The sequence below is a fragment of the Setaria viridis genome, chromosome 2, assembly GCF_005286985.2.
Source record: "Setaria viridis chromosome 2, Setaria_viridis_v4.0, whole genome shotgun sequence".
In the NCBI taxonomy this organism is placed as follows: Eukaryota; Viridiplantae; Streptophyta; class Magnoliopsida; order Poales; family Poaceae; genus Setaria; species Setaria viridis.
In genome coordinates, this window is record NC_048264.2 from 45,509,067 (window position 1) to 45,531,284 (window position 22,218).

Sequence of the window (22,218 nt, forward strand, 5' to 3'; positions counted from 1 at the left end):
CCGTGCTTTGGATCCATGTGACGGCGCTGGTTGGTTGTGTGATGGTGTGCGAGTTGGTAGGGGTCAAGGGATGTCTTACTCGTAATGTTATGGCAGCATGTAGCGGACTGCAGCGGCTAGCCCTAGTATAGTGTGGGACAACGTCGAAAGATGGCGCAAGCGGTAGGGGTAGCGGTTTGGCGAGACAGCTTGCAACGGTTCATGGTGACTAACCCTGCTTTGCAGTGGCTAGCTTGGTGCGGAACATCGTCGTCAAGATGGCGCAAGCAGAACTTTGGTGCTGGCATCTTATGATAGCATGGTGCTATGGTTGGTTGTGCAGCAAGGTGCAGCGACCTGAGTTGAGCGTTGTGTGTACGTGAGGTGTAGCATTGCTAGAGTTGAGCGTTGTGTGTACGTGAGGTGTAGCATTGCCAGAGATGTGTGCGGTCGTGTCGATGTTTCAATCCAACTTGCGTTGATGTACCAATCCAGGTACATCCAACCGATCAATGTTGTTTGTTGAGTTGAGTGGTGCGAGCGTCGTGCGACACGTGCTGATATCATAATCCAACCGATCGGTGTTGTTTGAGGTTTTTCTTTGTTATTTTTTCTCAGTCTGAACGTCATATTCCTTTTAATATAATCGGCAACCCTACTGCCTGGTTCGTTTCAAAATTGTACTTTTACTCTGCTTCCCTGTGCTGACTCTATGAACCGCGCTTGCTGTCCTAATTACATTCGATATCTTTGCATTGCAAGCTATCATGGCTGATTCCTCCTAGCACACTTATGGTAAAAACCAAATTGCATCTGACTTGTTCCTCGTCTCCCTACAACTACGGAACTCAAATACCTGAGTAAGTAAACCACGGCCAAACACGCTCGATGGCTCATGCAGAGTCCAGCTTGTTCTGTTTGAGAAACTGTAGGTCCTTGAGCTGCCGCTGCTGAACTTCCTTGGACACGGTCCTCCCGTCCCGCTTCCTCTCGCCGGAGGCCACCTGCTTGGCCATGGACGCCACCATCCTCTCGATCGCCGGCCTCCCGACGGAGGGGAAGACAGCGTTCAGTATCGTGCGGAGAAGCTTCTCGTCCTCTTCCTCAACCATGTCCTGCCCGAAGCAGCAGACGTAGATGGCTTCAAGGGCCTTCTCCGCCCGCGTTTCCATCGGTATCTGCGGAGCTGGAGCCTTCAGCTTTGCTCGTTTCTGCATCACAGTTCATCTACTGTCTCAGCGACCAACTAACTGATACTTCCTTTCTGTAATTCTGGTATACCATTGCAATGCAGATAGGACATGAATGTTATCATCAAGAGCTAGCTGCAGAAAGGCATTTACCTCCTTTGCCGTCCTGATCATGTCAATGAAGGTCTCCTCCTCGAACTCGATGTCGTTGGAAATGCGGAGCCGCGCCACGCCTTCCAAGATCTCCTCTGTCTTGAGTAGCCCGGCGCCGACGGCGGCGAGCCAGCAGCACAGCAGGACGTAGAAGGGATCCCCCGGCTGCCCAAACGGCGAGAACAAGAAGTGTCTCCGTTACTTGCAAGTTTCTCACGGATGTAGGACAGGAGAAAGAATCAGAGCACGAGAAGAAGCTCGCCGACCTTGCCGCGGCGCTCGTTGAAGTCGTAGAAGGCCTGGGAGTCCATGACGGTGCACTTCTTGCTGACGCGGCGGCGGAACTCGGCGAAGTCGATGATGTCGCCGCCGACGCCGCCCTCGTCACTCAGGATGCGCGCAACGAGGCCCACCACGGGGAGCGCCCCGACGAGGCGCCCCGCGATGGCCGCCGGCGAATTGGGGTTCGGCTCCATGTACGCCACCACCACTCCATGTCGCCGCCGGCGCTGCCCGTGGTGGTGGGCGGCGGGGCAGGGTCGGCGGTGGCGCGGGAGGAAGGGGGAGGTGAGAGCGAGCTTGTGGGCGACGGGTAGTGCCCCCATGCCCGCCGATGGAGCTTACTGGGATGCCGCTGTGCGTGTGTGGTGGCGCGCGCCTTATCTCCTTGTCAAATGGACTGCTCACTGCTCGCTGCTGTCCGGGAAGGCAGCGAAGAGTTGGTTTTTTTTTTTTGTTTTTTGATCTATTGGAGTTGTTGAAACTTGAAATTTGAAAATCACCTTGCTGCTGACTTATTGAGAATTTCAGGAGACTAATTTGGTGGGCATACGTGCTCGGTTCAGAAACTTTAAAGTGGATGCAAATGCAATTGCATTTTTAAAAACTTTGGATGAGTTGCTGAGTTATATTGTAGATTTTTTTTTATCTGCACAACTCTTCAGATTTGATGGGTTCAGGTGCACAACAATTTAATCTTTGAGCGAATGACCTGATAACCAGATGATGTTGCCATTCAGTTTTCTCTGTATGTCGAAGAATTACTCCTGTTTGCTGTTTCTGAACAATGACAAGGAGGTTGTCATTGTCCCAACTCCCAACTCTCTCTCTAAATTTTTGTTGGTGCCAAAATTTGCATCGAAAAGGCGTAAGCTGGCATGTTGAATACTCTGTGCACGAAAAAGCAACCAAGAACTGAATAAGAAAGAGCTCAAAGTTCCCTGACTGTTGCATACAAGCACATCTGCCGTCTCAATTTACCATTAGCACATCTGCACATGAACATTACACAGAGCCTGAGAGCCAGCATCAGCTGCTGATCATGAGGTGCAGAAGGTACATTATCCTTTTTAGGACTCCTACGAATCCACATAGGAAAGTGGGTATTGAACGACCTGTTCAATTCATCAATAAAGTGAAGATGACGAGCAAAGTCAGGTGCATATAAATTCTCAAGTTTGCAAACACATAGGTAATGTGCAAGTGGTCATTTTACTGCCTCATTTTCTCCAACAAACACTACTACAGCTTATCTCCCCAGAAAAAAAAATGCTGCTGCTACTGAGGTTGCACTAGAATCATCACTGTCTTGTGTGCTGAGCTTTTGAGCCTTTCGTTCCGTGACTTTCAAACCCTGCACCCACTCTTGGTGGCCAGTACATACTTACACTGATGATGGTGCTTGCAGCTAGCCTCGCATCCTAGATCTAAGCCAGCATACATCATCTTGGCCTGAGAAACCCAAGTGAATCTCCAGGTAAACCGGCGTAAGATTCGAGATTAAAGACAAAACGAGTGCTGAAGAACTTCAGCAAAACCACCAAATAGTCAGGAACCGTCAAAAAATGAGCTGAAGAACTGAGCAGCCAGCGGCAGCCATGCACGTACGCTGCTGTGCCGGGCCTGGGCAGCGCTTTCGCGGGCTGCAGAGCTCGAGCCTGATCCCAAGTAGCCCAAGATCCCGACGACGCCGGTTGACGAGGGGATGGCAGGATCTCCTCCAGCGAGGAGCCATCCCTGAGCAGTGACCAATGTCCGAGTGTCTGGACCCAAGTAACTGTCTAGTTAACGCATCTGGACTGTACCCGTGTTTCTTCCCTGAGATTTCTTGTTTGCTGGCAGGTCAGAGTCTACCATGTACTCCGTCCGAACCGTAGTATAGCTCGCCAGCCATCGCTACCCTCCCAAACCTCCAGACAGCCAGACAGGTCGGTAGCAGCAGCACCCGGGCTCGGCCTCGGCACGCAAGAAACGTGGACACGTGTTCCACGCCCACAGATGGTGGCTGCAGTGCCGCGAGATGGACGACGGTACACGCCGCGTCGACCTCACCACAGTAGCCAACCGTATCCATCCGTGGCAGCCTGAAACGTGCGAAACGCTGGGCCTGGGAACACGAACATCCGGTGCAAAGGCTTGCAAGAGATCAAGATGAGACCACGTGTTTTATTCCCACTTTCCTTTTTGCCTGGCAAAACACGCGAGGCTGCACGTAGAGACACGTCCCGAACCCGATGCGTGCCGACGCCTCCCCAAAATATTCTCTTGTTTTTTTTGCTTAGACGACGCAAACTCCTCTGCTTAATGCAGGAGTAATACTACTTTGATCTAGCCCTGCAATAATCGTACCATTGGTGGCTGATCTTGACAGGAAACGGCAGCTGGTGGTTGGTTTGGTGGAAGGGGACAGTTGCTTCGGATCCCTGCTTTGCTTTCTCCATCGAGTTGGGTTTAAAGATTTCAGTTGGAATAGATCAGAGTATGATGGCTTATAATAATAGTTTCGGACGACCTCTGGACCACCAGGATCAAATAAATTGTAAATCTGGCCATTTCGCCATTCTTTTATCTTAATTTAATGTAATTATTTATTTAGATGCAAGTTTAGAGTTTGCTTCATTCGGTTTAAGATTTGGAGGATGGGAGATAAACTTAAAAAATATGTGGTTGCGTATCGTTTTTGTTAATCAAAGCGGGAACCCAATCTTCAAGCGGGCGGAAAATGCAAAGCGAACAGTAGCCGTGTGGAAATGGAAATCAGCATGCGTCGGCCGTCGACTTGAGAAAAGGTTACGGATGAGCATTAGAAAAAAAGGCTGGGGGGAGTGACAGCGACTAATGCTGGACGGCGGCAAAGTTTAGCTTTCTGCGTGGGCGTAAAATATCCCGCCGGAATAAACGAGCATAAGATCGTACCCAAATCCCACTCTTATTTTAACGGGATGCATGCACGGGACGTGTCATGTACTTTTGATGCCGTATTTTTTTCCCCCTTTTCAAAATTCAAATCCAACGCATACTTAATTGTTAAGGAGGCAAATAGGCAAGTACATCTAGCACAAATCACTATTACCACTAGTACTGTCGTTATTTTAAAATGATGGCTGGATTTAAAATTCCCATCCACCCAGCTGGCCTTCCCATTTGCGATTTTGCTTGCATGACGACCACAAACCTGGCCACAGAGTTGGTAGCCACAGCAGATCACCCCCCCAGCCAACTTTCAACGCCTCCCACAAGCGCTTCGAGCTTTGAAGCCAATGTTGTCCATTCCCTCCATATTTAAACGCGCCTCGGGCGGAGCACCCCGCGGCCGCGCGCGACGCCGTTCCACTGAGCGGTGGGGCCGGGAAATCCCCGGAAAACGTGGACCCACGCGGCAGTGGGAGGGGTGCGTCCTCTGCTCGGTGGCCCCCGCACGCGACGCGGGAGATGCCGATGCCCCTCGCGGCCGAGGCATGAATGATCACGGCCAATGAATGATCTGCTTCGGGCTTGTCAAACCAGCCGCAGTGTTGGTTTATGGTGTTCACACAAAGCCTGCCTACCCTACCCTTTTTGCTTGGGACAACAAAAGAAAAAAAAAAGCACAAGCGAATTGACCAATTCTCAAAGAATTTCAAACCTCGTCTCTAAAACAAAATTTTGACCAAACTTGGTTTTTCTTTATCTCGTGTCAAATTTGACCAAATTTTCGCGTATTTCGCCAACATTGACCCTAAACCCTGGACCAAATAACCTCGAGACCAAGTTCACCGCCAGAGTCATACAACTTGCGCCAGAGGTTCGCGGAAGTTTGCAACAAACGCTAGTATAGTTCCTATGACACTTTCTCTACCTGAACAAACAATGTCTCCATGCAGTTCTGCCATGGTGAAACTAGGAGCCAAGAACACAACACTTGCAGCGACGATGCCTAGCAGTTCCAGTTGCAGGGGACAAGCTACGCTGAATTCAGCGAAAAGACAGGCCCCCAAAAGGCACTCGAGTCTGAAAAGCAGGGCGCAGCACCAAAGCAAGCAGAGAACATCCTCATTCCGATGACAGCGTAGTAGAAAGCACCCTGCGTCGCGACCGAGGCGCGAAACCACCCATTTCGGAGCTCAAGATCAGAATTGGTAGTAGGACTCAGCATCGTATCTTTACAGGTTTGACAAACACTAGGACCAGCCATTGGTGACCAAGGTCAGAGAATGCAGGCATGCAATGCTCCTCTGGGGAAGTGTCTGTTGGGGCACTGTGAGCAATTCTGAAACAAGCCTTATTGCTGCTGTTTATGTACTGGCCTGGACTAAAAATTTAGCCGATGATAAATAAAAAAAGAGAGGAGAAGAATGAAGTTTTCAAGGGGATTTGATGGTTGCAATCTATGATCACTGCTGCTCAATGGAATTGGTGCCTCATCTTGACCAATTCCGGTTGCTGTTGATGTTGCTGTTATTCCTTGGCTTGCCACTAGGTTGGAAATTCCGGTTGTTCCCTTGCTTCGGCAGATTTTGCGGATCCACCATTTGTATGGTTCTCTGCTTCTTAGCTGCATTGGAGCAAAGTAAAGAATTCAGGATCAAACTTCATCACATAATCGCTCAAGTAGCACGATGTAGCAATCAGGAAGAAAGATGCCCAGATCAAATATTTTTCACTACCAGATGCATCAAGGACACCATGATTAACAATGAGAAGAGAAAAAAAAAATCTACTGACAAGGCAGCATGCATACCATTATCAAATTCTTGGTAGCCTTCCTGAAGCTTTCTCTTAGTGGCCTCTAGCTTCGCATTCTTGGCCAGTTCTAGCTTTGCTCGGACAGAGTTTATATCATGGTGGGCCGGCGGTTTCTATACATCAACCGAAATTCAGACCAAACCAAACTTTGCAGCAATCAAATAAGTATGTACAGTTTGTTGACAACACGAAATGCTCACCTCAGACGAAGCCGACTGTGGCCTGCCTTGAGCTGGTGAGGACTCTTGATGCTGCCTAGGCCTTGCCTGTGGTCTCCCAGGGCCTAACTCTGCGTTTGAGGGTCTTGCAAGCATTTCAGCAACAAATTGCTCTTTCTTCTGGCCATTGCTCAGTTCCTGCGGCCGAGACTGCTTCATTGCAGGTTGTTCTTGCCTCCAATACGGCTCTGGATCATACAGTTGGCCCATTGAAGGAGGCCTTCTAGCTGGTTCTTGGTTGATCGGATACTGCTGGCCACAGTCCCTACCGGAATTGTTCATGACGCCTGTATTGAATTCACAAAAGGAAGATAATAATAAATACAAATGCCTAGTCAAGAATAATTAAGGAGGGAAGGGACTGATAAGGATCGATCACTCACTTCCATCATCATCCATTCCATCAGAGAACTTGGAACCTCGGTTTTCCTGAGGAATGCCGAGATGGAGCAGTGTCAGATCATACCATGAACCATGCAAAGTTTCTGCACCACATAGACGCTGAATTGATTGATTCTGTGTGTATAAAACAAATACCTCAGACAGCCGAATGGTAGTGCTCGGTGTTGCGAAAAGGTCGCGTTCGTCCATGGGGGTAGAAGCCACCCCTCGATCCTCCTGCTCCAAACTGGAAGGGCCCATGGACTGAGGTGTTTGGTCTGTGAATTGTTGCAGAACCATTAACCAACAACTCAAGCGCAGCACTAGTAATGCCTTGTTAGGCGAATATGAGTAGAGAACTTGGAATGATGAGCTAATTTTGCTTGTTACCTACCTACAACAGCCTCTCGGCGGCGAGCAATCCACACATCAACTGTATGCTTCCAACCTCTGGAGTCACACAAAACATGTCAACATACAGAACCAAGGGAAGAACACATCATGCAAACGCTTTCCGAATGATACAGATGGAGACATACTCGATGAGCGATCTGACGAGGTTCCGAATCTGCTTGGAGCTGTGCTTGCGGAAGTTGGCCACAGCCTTGCCAATCGCAGTAACCTATCAAAGGAATCCACATGAACACTGGTTAAACACATGAACGAATTAAGCACCGAGTAATCCATCAACGAAGGCGGCGGTGGCGGCTCACATCCAAGGTGTCGAACGCTAGGTCCAACTCCTGCAGCCGCCGGAGCAGCTCCAACAACTCGGCCTCCGACTGGAACGTGAGAGCAGAGAAGATTCAGTACTAGTTACCAGTAAGCAACCGGCGGTACAAACGGCGGCGGCGGCGACATGGAGCGCAGCGAGAGGAAGCGAGGGACCTTTTCTTGGTCGTTGAGGAGGATGGCCTTGATGCGCTCGGTCTCGGCGAGGACGGGATCGTCGCAGCGCGGCGCGCCGTCGTCGGTGATGGCCTCGGCGCGGTCCGAGCTGCAGAGGCTGGGCACACTGGCGGCGCCCTCGGGGTGGAGCTGCGCCGGCGTGGGCGCCCCCGCGATGGGGGTCCCCGCCGCCGCCGCCGCGACGGCGGCCGCCCCGGCCGCCGCCGTGGCGCCGGTCACCAGGAGCGCGGTGAAGAGGCGCTCGGCGATGCCGTCGCGGCGCTCGCGGAGGGCGCCCGGGTGGTCGGACGCGGCGACGGTGATGGCCGCGTCGATGGCGTCGAAGATGCTGTCCCCCGCGCCGCGGAAGAAGCCGAGCCAGTAGTCCCTCGACGGCGGCGCCATCCCCGATCAACCGGCCGGCCCGCCTCGCCCCCTGCCAAGACCGCCTGCCCTTCCCCCCACCCCTAGCAGATTAAAATTTACGTTCTTTTCCAATTCGATTTGATCGAGTCCTTCGGTTACACGGGTCCTGAACAGGCGAAGAAAAGGACGTAGATTGCCACGCTCGGACTCAAGAACTCGCTGGCGGATTCAAGAACAAGAGCCAGGAAGACGAGACCGGGAAAGGAGAAGGCGGCGAGGAAGAAGAAAGGTTTCCTCCTCCCTGTCTGGCTCTCTCTTCCCTTCCCCCCTGGCTCTCCTCCTGGGTGCGTGACTAATTCTGATCTTTGTCCTGTCTATCTGTGCCTATCTGCCTATCCCCTCGCGACTTGCCCCCACAAGAGGGAGGAGACGACGGGAGGAGAGAGAGGAGGGGGTCGGGGCGGGTGGCGTTGCGGTGGCTGTTGCGATTGCTCGCGGATTCGCGAGCGCAGCGCCGCAATCCGGGTGCGTGGGCGTGCGGTGCCGTGGGCAGCAGCGCAGCTGCGCAGGGGAGGAGGAAGCGGTAAAGCCGCGTGGACGTAGCGGTGTCGCCACCGCGCCGGGCTCTGTTTGTTTCGGCCCTGCCCTAGCGCTAGTGGGCAACGCTGCGCGCGCGCTCGCCGCCGAATAATCTACGCGCACACACGCGCGTGGCACCAGCTCGGGCTGGCAAAATCTTTTCTTTTTTGAAAAAAAGCGGTAGGTTCAGCTTGGACCTCTTCTAATAATTTGCTAGATAACAAATTCTGCTCCATAAATAAGATGGCTACAAATACATAATTGTTGTAGTAAACGTAGATTTACCGGTATGTTGGTTGAACTTTCAATACACGTGGATCTCAATATCGCGGGTACGTTACCTACGACAGAAAGGATAAGTTGACAAATATGATCACTATTATTTTAAAAAGTAATGAAAGAACGGTGTAGTAGCTGTACAAATCAAAGCAGCGCATTATTAGACTTGTGAAATCTTTTCCTTTTGAAAAATAAGTGTGGTAGGTTCGAGCTGTCTTTGTGTGACCTAATAATTTGCTAAAAGACAAATTCTGCTACATAAATATGATGGCTACAAATATATACATCGTAGATTTACCGGTATATTGGTTGAACTCTCAATACACGCGCGGGTCTTAATGTTGTCGGGTACGTTACCACCTATAGCTGAAGGTACAATTTACCAAATAGGACCACATGCGCTAAGTCAAAGATTAAAACCTAGACAAGTTGTCTTTTAGCTCAATTGAGATCTTAAAAATAATGTTAGAACATTATTTTTATTTTATTTTTATGAAATATTAATGCGAATTGCAATGGTAATTAATGATCGAAGTAGTGTATTGTTGGGGTAAATTACCATATCCACGATAAGAATCAACTTCCCATTATGATAGGGGAGGGCTGATTTATATTTAAAATGGTTAAGCATCTCCTAAAGCACTTGTGGTTGCATCAATTCATTTCCCTTAATTTCTTGTTTACTCCTATGCTCTCATCCTGGAATATGTTTCTTTCCTTAAATGCACAAGCACAACTCTACCACTTGCTAGAAATTTCTATAGGTTGAACAGTTTCCTACTACTCCCTCCGTCCCAAATTACAGGTTATTTTAGCTTTCTAGGTGCATAGATATTATTATGCATTTAGACATACGGTATATCAAATGCACAACAAAATTTATGAATAATTTAGGATGGAGGGAGTACTGGTTTGTAATTACCAAAATGGTTGATAATCTCCTAGAGCCCGTGGAAGGCAAGCACTATGAGAGGCAAAGTCGATTATATGCACGGGCGCTTGATTTCTATTGTTTCTAAATGGCCCGTGTCAGAAATTTTCATGGGAGCGGCAAAAGATGCAATGAAAAGAGAGAAGAAACGTTGGCTCGCTTGCTTATGTTGCCTATAAAACAACAAACACGAAACAATGAACAAAATGACAACGTCAATCATCAATTAAATACTCTCCTCCATAGTACATGGTACTTTTAGAAACACCAACACAAGATTTCCCACCAAAGTTGGCCTAAGGAAGAAAAAAACTACGCACGGCGTTAAAATCGAATTATGCTCCGAAGCAAAGATGATTCCCGTTGATCCGTAAGCTTGATTCGTATCACCCATTGAGGTAGGAAGGAACGCACGGCACCATGGCGAGTTGGCAGTGGCAGGAGATGGCATTTGCCAGCGAATTGCGGTGTTCGACGAATGGCCGGGAGAAACCGGGAAAGTGGCACTCCATACTCGCACAAAATGGTCCCCGGCGGGGAAACGGAGTCAAGGAACACGACTGTAGAATCATGGCGGACGGACCATCTTTTGTTGAATTGACCATCAAAGTTCTCTTCTCCCATGCGTCCCCGCCTACAATCAAGTAGTAAAATATTCGCGTATTTGTGCCAGCATCATGGACTTTGCGTTCCGTCTTTTGACTCGAATGAACTCGACAAGAGGAATAAAAGAGGAGGGAAATTTAGAACGGGATGATGTAGGGCCGGTCAAATCTGCCGAGCTGAAGAATGAAAAGAGAATCCGCCATGCTGACGGTCCATTAACAAACTGAAGGGTACGAAATCTTTGGCCATAGTATGGCTGGCCTGAACAAATCTTTGGCCAGAGCGCAGAGCCTTGTGCGGTGGTGTAGTTCTGTTCGATCAGGCTGATTCAAATGCTGTTTCTGTTGGAGCAGAAGATCCCACTGGATCCACCCACCCACCAGTCCCAGTCCGCGCACGCGATCTTTCCATTTGCTGGGATGGCAGGCTGCAGCAGCACCACCAGGTTACGGTAGACATGCTCGGAATAGTGCGATCACTGCTCACAGCGATTTATGGGCGACGCTGTGTGCAACAGGCCAACAGCGATGCTACGAGCCTACGAGTGGTGTACAGCCAGCAGCCACCTCCCAAACGCAGTCGATCTGCTGGGTGCTGGGTAGCTGTAAGACCTCTCGTCAAATGCGAAGCTTTTTTTTAGCTCGGCGAGAGAGCCAGAAATGGCGGGTGCTGCGGCCAAATCTAGGCCAAGAACCTGCCAGAGCGCCCAGGAGGGCTGGGCCGTGGTGATGTCACCGCCTGCGCCCAGGAGGACTGCGCGGCGTGCTTGGTGTCGCCCCGCGCCGCGTGGTAGGGCGGCCGCGTACGTGGACTCGGCGTGGGACCAGCAGCGGCCGCGGGGTTGGTCGGGTCGGGGACGGACGACGTGGGGGCGACTCGGGGCTCGAGCGCCCGCCCCCCGGCACACGTGACGGAGGGTGTCAGGGGCCAGGCCGGTGGTGTCCCCACGTGCTGCGGCCGCCGCCGAGGGCCAAGGGAACGAACGCGCGGAGATCTTCCCTTCCGTCAGCGGCGCTCGGCCTCGCTCGCTCGCTGGCAGCGCGCGGCGCGACCGACCTGGCCTGCTGACCGGGTCGCCGCGAGCCAAGTCGCCGGCCGTGTCGACCGGGCGGGCTGCGGGCCTTCCTGCCGGTGCTGTGCCGGGCGCACGCGGCGTACCAGGTGCGGCCGTGCGGGCGGGCTGGCTCGCACTTTCCGTCTCCGTCACGTGGTTGGTGTGCAGGACGGGCGGGGTGGTATGGACTCCGGTGGGTGTGCTTTCTTGGCGTCCTCCCCGTCCGTCCAGGGCATCAGCGACTCGGCGACGGCGTGGGCTGTTCCCCCCGCACCGAGACCACTGGCCGGGGTTTCGTAGAACCAAGGGAGGAGTAGCACGGGGCGACACGATCTAGTAGTCGAATAGTGCGTGGGGGGATGAGGAACATGCGTCCCGTACTCCCGTGCCGCGTGACCCCCGTGGGACCATACATCCGCTACAGTGGAGCCGAAAGGGCGAAAGGCTTCTGTCCTCTCCTCTGTGCATGCAGTGCAGCTGCCGCCTTGCTCAAATATCCCACCCAGGGTGGGATGGGTTCCTGCCTGGTGCCTGCAACCGTCCCGCTCGGTTCTCCCAAACAGACTCCGCAGCTCCCGCGTCCTGGTTAGTTCCGTTCCGTTGCTGCTGACATCGTGAACCTGAACCGTGTGCCTCCTCACCTCCGCCGCGGTCAAACGCGCCAGAGCGGCAGCTTGCACGGGAGCGCTCGAACGCGACCGCGACTTTGGTAGATGGCCGGTAGTAGTAACAACCAACAACTACTAACGACTCGACTCGACTCGACTCGACTGGATGTTGGCACCGCCACCTCACCCACAACAGAAAGCGAGCGTTCTCTGCCGCTCCAGGATTTCCTTCAGAGGATGATCTCAGAAAGCGAGACGTACGCCCAGATCGGGGAGCCCCAGCACTTGCCACGGCCCCGTTTTGCTGCGCTCGTTGCTTGCAACCGAGACGTGGCTCGTGGTGGCTGAGATTTCCTTCAGATGATGATCTCAGAAAGGGGATTTGGCCCACAGGCCGCACAGGGATGGGTGAAGTGACGGGATGGAGAACGCGCGCGCACGCGGCGTGCGGAGGCTCGTACGTAGCCCACACAACTACGCACAAGTTGTTTGGTCCGCCGGTTTGGGCGGCCGTGGTGGTGAGTGGTGACTCACCGACGGCGACGCGCCGTGCGCCGGGAATCAACGAAAGGCCCCCCTCCCCTCCTTCCCTCCCTCTGCTCGACAGCTGGGCACCCGCTCGCTTGCGGCTGAGGAGCTCAGTGCTCCCAGATTTTTCCGCGGTGCCGTCCAACCGGATCACCTTCTGACGATCCATTCCCCCATTCTCCCAATTGTACAGTGTATCAGTTTGTCAGGGGCTTTGGAACGATCAGGTCCTTAGAGCAGGTTGGAGTGCCTCTTGTGTTTGATTGGAATCGGACGTGTCGTGGACGGAGGATTCAAGCAAACGGGATGCGTGATTTCTCTCTCTCTTCTCTCTGTTAATTTCTTTTCTCTGAAAATGTGCGTGGAAGTTTTGGTTCCACTAGACCAAATCTTTTTTCTCTCTCGTCAAAGTCACCTGGCTGTTTGAAACTGCCGCTGCTGCTTGCTTGCGTGCTACGGTATGCAAGCAGCAGCAACAGTCTCCTTCGTGGCCATTGACCCCATTGCTCCTTTGCTAGTAGTAGAATTTTCCCTCTGCGTCTCTCTCGTTTTCTTTGTGAGGAGTCAGAGGCAGGGAGGATGGAGAGTTGTATTATTTGTTTGGCCCAGGAGTGAGGAGGGAGGATGGCTAGGACCCTGCGACTGGTCCAGCCCACAGGGCCCAGCGACAACGAAACAAGAAATGTATGCAATTTGTTTGGGCTAGTTTTCCAGTTTTCAAGTTTGGTCTGCGGCCCAGTACCTCCATGATGGACGAGTAGTTTCGTCTCGTCTATTTGTAATCAAGCAACAAGCATGAGAATCTACGCAGTGCCCGGTGTCCTGTGTCCAGACTCGGTCACATGATGATCAGACAAAGCACATGGTGCGCATTACACGCAAAATCTTTCTGTCATTGTTTATGACCAACTCGAATGCTGAATGGGTCGTCAGCTCACTTGCACGCCTTGCATTGAGCACCTAGGATCTTGACGAAACTCTGTCGGCCCTTGTGCACAGTCTCCTATCAGTTAGTTCATCACTTTCTGCGAATTTTTTTGGAGCCTCTGGTAACAACTCGCATATTGCAGTTCTGCTCTGGCCGCCTATTGCAGAGAACTGAATAAGTAAATTTCCATGGATAAGGAACATCTGCCAATTCAAAAAAAGAAAATTTTCTTCGAGCATTTGTTATTCTGAGGGCTAATTTGGTAGGGCTGCAGCTCCTTCTAAAATGAGGAGTCAGAGGAGCCACTTTTCTTTGCTCCGGCTTTTCCACATAAAACAGCTCCGGCTCCTCTAGTGCTCCGGAGGTGGAGCTATTTTTTACCAAACTGTTTGATAGAGCTTCAGCTGAAGCTGGCCTCACATTCTCTCTTGCCATGATAAGGCATTTTCCAGCTGGTGTCCTCCTGTGCACATGATTGCTGAAATTAAACTCCAAGACTAGCCGCCATGGGCTTTGGTCACCAAATATGCTACCGGCACTGATGTTCATCTGGACTTTGCACCGTACACTGAGTGAGTTCAGCAGCAGCAGCATGCAGCGTTTTGCATGTCTTCCCGTGCAAGAGATGCTCTAATGATGCCACCAATTGCAATCCACCCCCCCCCCCCCCTTCCTTTTTTTTTAAGTACAGATTGCAATCCCTTTTTCCCGTCGTTTTTTTTTACGTGAACCGAATAGATTATTTCCCCGTCAGTTTTGTCTCCATACATGATGGCGGCCTAGCGGTAGACATTGCTGACAGGGACTGCTCCCAAATCATGCAGCTCGAGTAGTAGTAACATGCACGGCTGGTGCACTACTAGCAACGGCTACGCTGGTAGCTAGGCACCACGTTGGTCGGGGTTAGAGGCGCTTAAACTAGCTTATCTTCCTCCTTGTAATCATGTTAATGCACCCCCGTGATGTGGATGTGCCATGAACGGATTAATTGCGGCGTAGAGATAGTTTAGTTAGACATGGAGAACACGTCACACGCAATGGCGCAACTTGTCCGTGAACGATTTGTTTAGAGCTTGGCGAATTTGCGTATACCATCCTACATGTCCCGCTGTTCCGGGAAAACCCATCTTAAGAATCTCGCAGAAAACGAAAAAGAAATGATCGCCCTTGAAGTCAAACCGAGCACATGGGTGTTACGTTAAGAAGCTGAGGAAAAATCAATGGAGTGGAGTCAGCGTCATTTTCCCTTGAAACCGGGGAAGCAAAGCAGTAATGTAAAACATGCGCCTGGCTAGCTCTAGCTCCATCACTTGACTGTTGCTCATCACATTTTCTTCAGCTTCTGTAGTAGAACGATGATAATACGAGAAAAAGAGAGAAGATCCGGCGGTCCAAATTCAAAAGGAAGCTAAAAATTCAGTGATGTGCAAAGTCCCAACGGCTTTGGAGCCATTAAGAAAAGAGTTCAAACAGGACCCCCGATCGCGAGGAGCGTGACAAAACATCGCCGTCGCCTGGCCCCACGCCACGTTGCCGCCCGCCATCACCGGGCACACCTGACCACCACCTCTCCCGACGCTCCCCCCACCGGCCACTCCCATCCACCCGATCGGGATCCGACGGAGGCCGCCGCACCCCGGGAGGGAATCTCCGGCGCTGCCCCGGTGCTGCGTCCGCTCCGCGGGCCGTGGCGCGGGCGCGCTGTCCCTTTCCGGTTCGGATCGCACTGGCCTGACCGACCCGCCCGGCCCAGACCTGCGCCGGATCTTCTGCTCCAGCCAGCCTGCTTCTTCTTCTTCTTCTCGTTATCCTGCGCTCCTCCCGCCTTCTCATTCCAAGTTCTCCGCGCCCCGCCCGGCTTCTCCTCCTGCGCTCCGCCGACGCTGGAAGCGCGGATCCACCCGAGCCCCGACTGGTTCCTCTCTTGCGTTGGTAAGGAGCCCCTGGCTTGGTCCCGTGGATTCCCATTTCCGCCTGTTCTTATAGAGCTTCTAGTTTTGTTCTGGTCTTCCGTTTCGTTGATGGGGGCAGTCAAATCCGAATAGTTTCTTTGCGCAATCCGACCTTTCGCTGTGATTTGCTTGCCCCCCATTTCTCCCCGCCTTGCGAGCAAGTGCTACTCAGTTGCATTGTGCTCGCATTTCCATGGAGCCGTTGGCTGGTTAGCGCGCAGAGAGGAGAGAGGAAAAAAGTGGAAATAGTTTCCAACGGTTGAGTGATACGGCTGTACTTCGTTCAGTGTTGGTTGCCTCAGAGGTACCGCGTAGAAATTCGTATGAAGCTATGAATCCATTCGGTGCCGGGAGTCCACTAACAGTGGATTTCAAGTTAGCTAGGATTTTCGTGGTAGTTTTTTTCCCCGAAAGCCAATCTCGGTAGTTTTATTGGTAATAAAAATTTAATGTGTTTCAATAGTTGCTTTCTCTTCGTTATTTTTCTTGGGTTTTCTTTGTAGAGGGCCTACAGGTGTCTGTTTGCAATTGCTACTTGTATCAGTTGTCGCTCTTGTATGCTAAAATTTCGCTTTCAGTCATCGTAGTACTCCATTTTTGGCTAACAAACCACAAGTTCTCCACTGGCCACTCAACTGTACGTTCGTACAGCGGTACAGGGAAGTCCTCCTTATTTCGTGGACAAGTTTGCACTCCGTGCTATCTAACTGTCCTTTTGAGTGGAATTCAAGGCACATGATGTCAACACTACTTGCTTCTCCTGAATTTAGTTGCTTCTAGTGCGGATTTGTACTCATGTTTAGTGTGCACTGGGCAATACTACGGGTCCATGTGATTCCATAAGGTCGGTACTGGCCTACTAGCACAAGCATTCAGGTATACGTTTGTATTCTGTAAAATTGCTCTTCCATCTTTTTCCACCTTTTGTTCCTTTTTTCAGGTTCCGCATTTTTATTTTTACTGTGGTGTCAATTTGTTGTCGTTCCATACAAATGATACTTTTTTAGGCGAATTGATACTTTGGTGCACTAATGCTCACTTTTCTGCAATCAGGGTCGAGGATCTCTTGTAGATGACTCGAGCTTCGACTATTGATTTTGGACGGAAGAAGCTTGGCGATCTCTTTGGGTCGGGACCGCTGCGTCCAGCAAACATCATCAGAAATAAATTCCCTACCTTCAAGAATGGTTCAAATGGGATTATTATCAAATTGGCAGATAGCCCAGAAATGCCATCTCTTAAGGATGCTGTTGCCAAGGAGACAACAGATCTGCTTGATAAGCATCAGCGCCTTTCAGTCCGTGAGCTCACCATGAAATTTGAGAAGGGTTTTAACACAGCCACCTTGTTGTCTAATGAGGTTTGGACTCTAGCTGTTCAGTTCTTTGGTAATTATTTAACTATTGGTTCATTCACTGGAACTGCCTATACTACGAGTTGTTTACATATCCTGAGCTTCCACATTATATGAATAATCTTTTTATATTTTAAGGTTCTACTATAAACTATAAATACATGCCAGATTAAAAATATATTTTTTGTATTCCCCAATTTACTGCTTTTAACTTGCAGGTGAAATGGAGACATGCAGCTTTATTGGAGCGAGACATCCTTCTGAAGAATCTAAAAAATGTATTGGAGTCGCTGAGAAGTAGAGTAGCAGGCAAAAATAGGGATGAAATTGAGGAGTCTCTATCTATGGTTGGTTTCTTCCTTTAAACCATATTTAGAATACTGCCAGAATTTTTTTTGCTCCTCAATGTTTATTTACTTTTGAATTTGATGGCTAGTTTAACTTCCCCATCTCTTTTTTTTCAAATAAAATTTCAAGTTATGTTCTAAAATCGTATCCTTTTGTGGACACCTTAATAGTTCTGTACTTTCCATAGGTGGATATTTTAGCAGTTCAGCTGTCCAAAAGAGAAGATGAGTTGCTTCGGCAAAAAACAGAGGTTACAAAAATAGCAGCCTCGTTGAAACTGGTGAGTTCAGAATTGATAGTTTGGTAGGCAATAGCTTAGCACATGCATCCTTTGAATTTTTTATTAACAGGAGATGTGATCATTAGGATACCAATAAATAGAGAGTTTTTATGATTACTAATACATGTGAGAAGTTGTTTTTAGTATTGTGGTCTATTCAGCATTTGCTGTTTGTAATTTTAATTTATAACTAAATAACACTCTCCATATTTCATTTTTCTGATAGCATCTGCATATATGGAAGCACACTCGAGCTTTGTTTATCACCATCAGGCTCAACATTTTATTCAATCTTTTCAAGCACCGCTCTTTTTCTGTCTTGCTCATAGGCTTCTGAAGATGCCAAGAGAATTGTTGATGAAGAAAGAGCTAATGCTCGGGTGGAGATGGAAAGTGCTAAAGGTTCTGCTCAGAGAGTTCAACTAGCAATTGAAGAGGAAGAAAATGTATCTCAACGAACTAGGAAGCAGGTTAGTGATATCTAAAGATGGAAATATTGTGTTACTTTCGTTAATACTTGTAGATCCATTGCATATTTACATTGAACACAACACATGCACTGAACCACTTCACCCTATTTACTTTTTCATATGCTTGTCCTCTCATAGTTCAACCTTTTTCTTAATAGACCTTTCTGCTCCACTATATTTAGACGTGTATCTATATGTGGCAAACTGAATTCGCTAGAGTATTGACATCAGATGGTGACCTAAAGCAGTTAATTAATTTTTGTGTTTGCCATAATCATTTACCTACGCACATGCCTTCTCTGACATCTTATTTTTTGTTTTTTATGTTTATCTTAACTGAAATTGTTAGCCTGAAACCCCTGACCTGTAGCTGTTCAGAGGTATTAAGTGTTGATTTAATTTCTAATCGGCAGTTTGTTCAGTTTCCAGCTGTATATAAAAAAAATGTTTCCAGCTGAAATGTGCATATATGGTAACCATTTCCTGTTTGCAATCTCTTAAGGATGTGAATGAACTGAAGGAGGAAGTTCAAGAAGCAAGAAGAGTGAAAATGCTGCATTGCCCAAGCAAGGTAAAATCTAAATGCTTACTGCACCACACTACAGTTGAAACTGCAAGCTGTATTTTTCCACATCTGGTGCATTTCCTTGATTACGTATGGATTTTATAGAGTACCAAATATATTTCAAGTCTCTGAATATGTGTCTAGGCAATGGACATCGAAAACGAGATTCAAGTTCTACGTGATCAACTTGCTGAAAAATCCTCAGATTATGTTCACCTTTTGAAAGAGGTATGCATTTTAAATCCATTTAAATCAAACTGCTCATATTATTCTGCGTGTGTTTAGCAAACTTGTGGAGTTCAGTTGTCTTACTTTTCAAATTTCACTTTAATGCTGTTAACTGATTTCTAGTTATGCTTTCATATCAGTTGGAGCTACACCAACTATTTGGAGAAAATGATATGCCCTCGTATGAGTTACAAGGTCTTGAAACCTTAGGTTCAATGTTGCACATAGTCGCTCGGGACAATGCATCTGTAGATTTTTCAAATGGTTCAATCCAGTGGTTTCGCATACAACCTGAAGGAAGCAAGAAAGAAATCATTTCAGGTTGAACTATTCTCATCCTACAAAATATTTTATAATCTAGACATCATGATTTTTCACACTTGTTGCTGCTTAAACATTTAGGTGCTACAAAGCCAGTGTATGCTCCAGAACCACATGATGTTGGGCGGTACATTCAAGCTGAAATCACATTTGGTGGTCAAATCTCAATCGCAAAGACTGCTGGTCCAGTAGACCCTGGTACGTTTTCCTGGTGGGTTATGTAACATATTTAGCTGCTTTCATAATTGTGACTTTGGTAACATTATTTCTGTTAAGCAGCTGCAGGATTGGCTGATTATGTGGAGGCTCTTATAAGGAATCCTGAAACCGAGTATAATGTACGGTTGGGCATTCCTTGTCCTTTTTTTGGTACCATGTTTTAATCTGTATTAAAGCGTGGTTGAAAAGAATGCAAAAAATGCGACGCCATCATGTATTTACTTACCATTTTGTCCCTCATGGTGTAGGTCGTTGTTCTTCAAGTGAATGGAGTTGCTCAGCCTGCAGATTCTCTTCACGTTCTTTGCATTGGGAGACTGCGGATGAGACTCGCTAAAGGAGCATCGGTTGTTGCAAAGGAATTCTATTCCTCGTCATTGCAGGTATTCCGTAGGAACCACTTTCAGCACTTGAAGTGTACAGAGGAGATTGCTTCCGGATCACTCACCGTAGGTAGCTGGTGTTCTGAAGCACAGGCCATTGTACTATCTAATTTATACCATCTGTTTTCAGCTGTGTGGTGTTAGAGGCGGCGGAGATGCTGCCCCGCAAGCTATCTTTTGGCAACCCAGAAAGGAGCTCAGCTTTGTGCTGGGCTTCGAAACAACCAGAGAACGCAACTCAGCACTCATGCTCGCCCGGAGATTCGCTATGGATTGCAATGTAAGTGGCCGAGCTCATTGTGAATCGGAGAGATTGCCGGATCCCTGACCAATTTTGCTGGCTGAATATTCGCAGATCATCCTTGCTGGCCCAGGGGACAAAACTCCGTGGTAACGAGCAGCCCGCTCTGAAAGCATGACAGCTTCCCGGAATGTACATCGTGCACATGCAGTAGTTAGATATCTGATCTGATCTCTGAGGAGTTGAATTCAGTTTAGCAGCATAGTTAGTGCCTGGCATTGGCAGCAACCGATTGATTTCAGTTTAGCCACTAGTTGTATTGTACTTGCAGGCTCCAGCGCTGTGTATTTCTGCTCCCTGAACTCCTAGTACCCATAAATCTTGATGTGCCTGTGTTTGTTTGCCTGATCTCCCCAACGGGGAAGCTTAAATTTTGCCATCATCCTGCCGGTACGGGCCGTGTGCCTCCCGGGCTCCCGGCGCGAAGCCGAAGTAGGCCGGGTCGGACTTGGCTCAGCGTCGTGGAAGTGTACGTGGATGAGGCGGCTCCTGGCAAGGTGACCTTCAAGACGGGCACCGGGCCGTCTGATTCATTTGATGCAGCCGCGTTTGAGCTCGGAATGTGAGGTGGATGCTTGTGCTGCCTGATGTATCCCACTCGCATGCAGGGTTTTCATTCCTCGCCGGTTGTTGCCGAGAAACCAGATTTCTTAGTTTACCTGTAAAAAATCAAATCAGTTGAAAATTTTCGACGAATTCAAATTATGAGGGCACATATATAAATAAAGGTTATATGACCTAATTAACTAAATTAGGCTCCTACTGAGATCTTTTTCTTGTCAGGAATTGAATTGTGTTTGACTACACACATCTTGAAATGACAATTGTTTGAAGACGTACTACTCCATCAGTTACTAGGAGTATAACAACATCGGAGAACTTTAGGACAAACTAAACCGGAAAACATGTCTTTCATCCTTTAAAGTCCAAGTCGCGCAAGCTCTTTATTGGCGCAGTTAGTGGCTGGGGCCGCCCCTGTTTGGCCAGCTCATGATTTGATTAGAGCAATCAATGTCAAGGGGCTCAGTCCCACCTACGATTGGCCAGCTCTTAATTTGACACCTACAGGTCCTTCTATTTTGGGACAAAATTTAAATGTCAGAAGGCCTTATATTTAGGCATTCAGGGACGGAGGCCTATATATAGACACACACGCACACACATACATATAGTAACATTTAACACATATTATTAGTGGAACCGTATTAGATTTGAATAGCATGCTATAGATAGACCATTAGAGATGTTATCTGTTGTGCTACCACCTATTGTTGACATGGATAAATCCTATAGATAGCAGGCTATCTATTGATTGTACTACCTATTGTTCGTCATATGGAAACGCTCTAAGAGCAACTCCAAGAGTATCCTAAAAAATTCTTCCCCAAAACTATGTATTGGGGGTTCTCCCGAAAAAAATTTCCCCCAAAAACATATTAGTCCACAGCAGATCGCTAATAAATAGCTCCCAATATTTCAAACACAGGTCACGTCATCGTATTGGGCCCATCGGAAGGGACGCGCGGGCGTGCGGGAATCAGGATTGGGGGAGGAACGCCAACGCTAAAATATACGCGGTGGCAGGCTGTTTTTTAGCGTCGCTAAAAAATTAGGGAAGGTTTAGGTGGATTGTTGGAGTTCATTTTTTCTCTCTTTTTTTCTAAAAAGGGTATTGGGGATAAGATTAGGAGCCTCTTGGAGTTGCTCTAATATATGTGAATGCAAAGACATGATTAATGCAAACTCAGACAGGTTGAGCAACGAGGATAGGTATGCAGCAACCGATGCGAAAAAAAGAGTGTTTGTATTGTCCAATTCATATTATTTGTTGAAACAACATTTATATTGTTGATTATTAACCCCCCCTAATTCACAATACTTGTTATTTGGCCTCTCCTCTTTATCTTCATAATACATGCTATTATTTTAACTTTGCAGGTTTGATCCACTTTTTTTTTCAATCTTACCCTACTTAAATGTATTCCTCTTCACTGTTAGCATGGGAGAGAGGGAATGTGTGCTTTAATTATGGCGACAATGGCGTCATATACATGTGCACGCTTTAGACATGGAGATATAAAGAGAGGATCAGATCTAGGCCAAAC

General features: G+C 48.6%; 3 protein-coding genes across 4 annotated transcripts; 1 reads left to right on the forward strand and 2 right to left on the reverse strand.

The window, feature by feature from the left end:
• Positions 1–599: 599 nt before the first annotated feature.
• Positions 600–2,025, reverse strand: LOC117846510 (photosystem I assembly factor PSA3, chloroplastic). Its single transcript, XM_034727711.2, has 3 exons — positions 1,589–2,025; positions 1,323–1,487; positions 600–1,190 (listed from the first exon to the last, which is right to left on the reverse strand). The coding sequence occupies exons 1-3, from the start codon at positions 1,925–1,927 to the stop codon at positions 873–875; spliced, it is 822 nt and encodes a 273-aa protein (XP_034583602.1). The 5' UTR covers positions 1,928–2,025; the 3' UTR covers positions 600–872.
• Positions 2,026–5,695: 3,670 nt separating this feature from the next.
• On the reverse strand, positions 5,696–8,720 carry LOC117845715 (probable mediator of RNA polymerase II transcription subunit 26b). The gene is made up of 9 exons (XM_034726779.2): positions 7,814–8,720; positions 7,639–7,707; positions 7,465–7,547; positions 7,320–7,375; positions 7,082–7,203; positions 6,928–6,973; positions 6,527–6,831; positions 6,322–6,439; positions 5,696–6,135 (listed from the first exon to the last, which is right to left on the reverse strand). The coding sequence occupies exons 1-9, from the start codon at positions 8,216–8,218 to the stop codon at positions 6,002–6,004; spliced, it is 1,338 nt and encodes a 445-aa protein (XP_034582670.1). The 5' UTR covers positions 8,219–8,720; the 3' UTR covers positions 5,696–6,001.
• A 6,719-nt stretch (positions 8,721–15,439) lies between these two features.
• On the forward strand, positions 15,440–20,458 carry LOC117846603 (stomatal closure-related actin-binding protein 1). Of its 2 annotated transcripts, none has more exons than XM_034727827.2 (13): positions 15,440–15,624; positions 16,698–17,004; positions 17,217–17,345; positions 17,534–17,626; positions 17,956–18,096; positions 18,599–18,667; positions 18,806–18,889; positions 19,030–19,210; positions 19,292–19,408; positions 19,490–19,548; positions 19,678–19,812; positions 19,943–20,092; positions 20,168–20,458. In XM_034727827.2, the coding sequence occupies exons 2-13, from the start codon at positions 16,717–16,719 to the stop codon at positions 20,204–20,206; spliced, it is 1,485 nt and encodes a 494-aa protein (XP_034583718.1). In that variant the 5' UTR covers positions 15,440–15,624; positions 16,698–16,716; the 3' UTR covers positions 20,207–20,458. The 2 variants fall into 2 exon arrangements, with proteins under 2 accessions (XP_034583718.1, XP_034583720.1); XM_034727829.2 differs by lacking the exon at positions 15,440–15,624 and adding an exon at positions 15,646–16,520.
• Positions 20,459–22,218: the final 1,760 nt, after the last annotated feature.

What these genes read in the sequence shown, in the direction of transcription:
- LOC117846510 (XM_034727711.2), bottom strand. Translation starts at nt 1,927, where the DNA reads ATGGGGGCACTACCCGTCGCCCACAAGCTCGCTCTCACCTCCCCCTTC. An exon ending in TCAACGAGCGCCGCGGCAAG is followed by an intron (nt 1,488 to 1,588) that starts GTCGGCGAGCTT and finishes CCGTTTGGGCAG; the next exon opens with CCGGGGGATCCCTTCTACGT. An exon ending in TGATCAGGACGGCAAAGGAG is followed by an intron (nt 1,191 to 1,322) that starts GTAAATGCCTTT and finishes ACTGTGATGCAG; the next exon opens with AAACGAGCAAAGCTGAAGGC.
- LOC117845715 (XM_034726779.2), bottom strand. Translation starts at nt 8,218, where the DNA reads ATGGCGCCGCCGTCGAGGGACTACTGGCTCGGCTTCTTCCGCGGCGCG. An exon ending in TAGCGTTCGACACCTTGGAT is followed by an intron (nt 7,548 to 7,638) that starts GTGAGCCGCCAC and finishes TTCCTTTGATAG; the next exon opens with GTTACTGCGATTGGCAAGGC. An exon ending in CTCGTCAGATCGCTCATCGA is followed by an intron (nt 7,376 to 7,464) that starts GTATGTCTCCAT and finishes GTGTGACTCCAG; the next exon opens with AGGTTGGAAGCATACAGTTG.
- LOC117846603 (XM_034727827.2), top strand. Translation starts at nt 16,717, where the DNA reads ATGACTCGAGCTTCGACTATTGATTTTGGACGGAAGAAGCTTGGCGAT. An exon ending in TTGAGGAGTCTCTATCTATG is followed by an intron (nt 17,346 to 17,533) that starts GTTGGTTTCTTC and finishes TACTTTCCATAG; the next exon opens with GTGGATATTTTAGCAGTTCA. An exon ending in ATCCTGAAACCGAGTATAAT is followed by an intron (nt 19,549 to 19,677) that starts GTACGGTTGGGC and finishes CTCATGGTGTAG; the next exon opens with GTCGTTGTTCTTCAAGTGAA.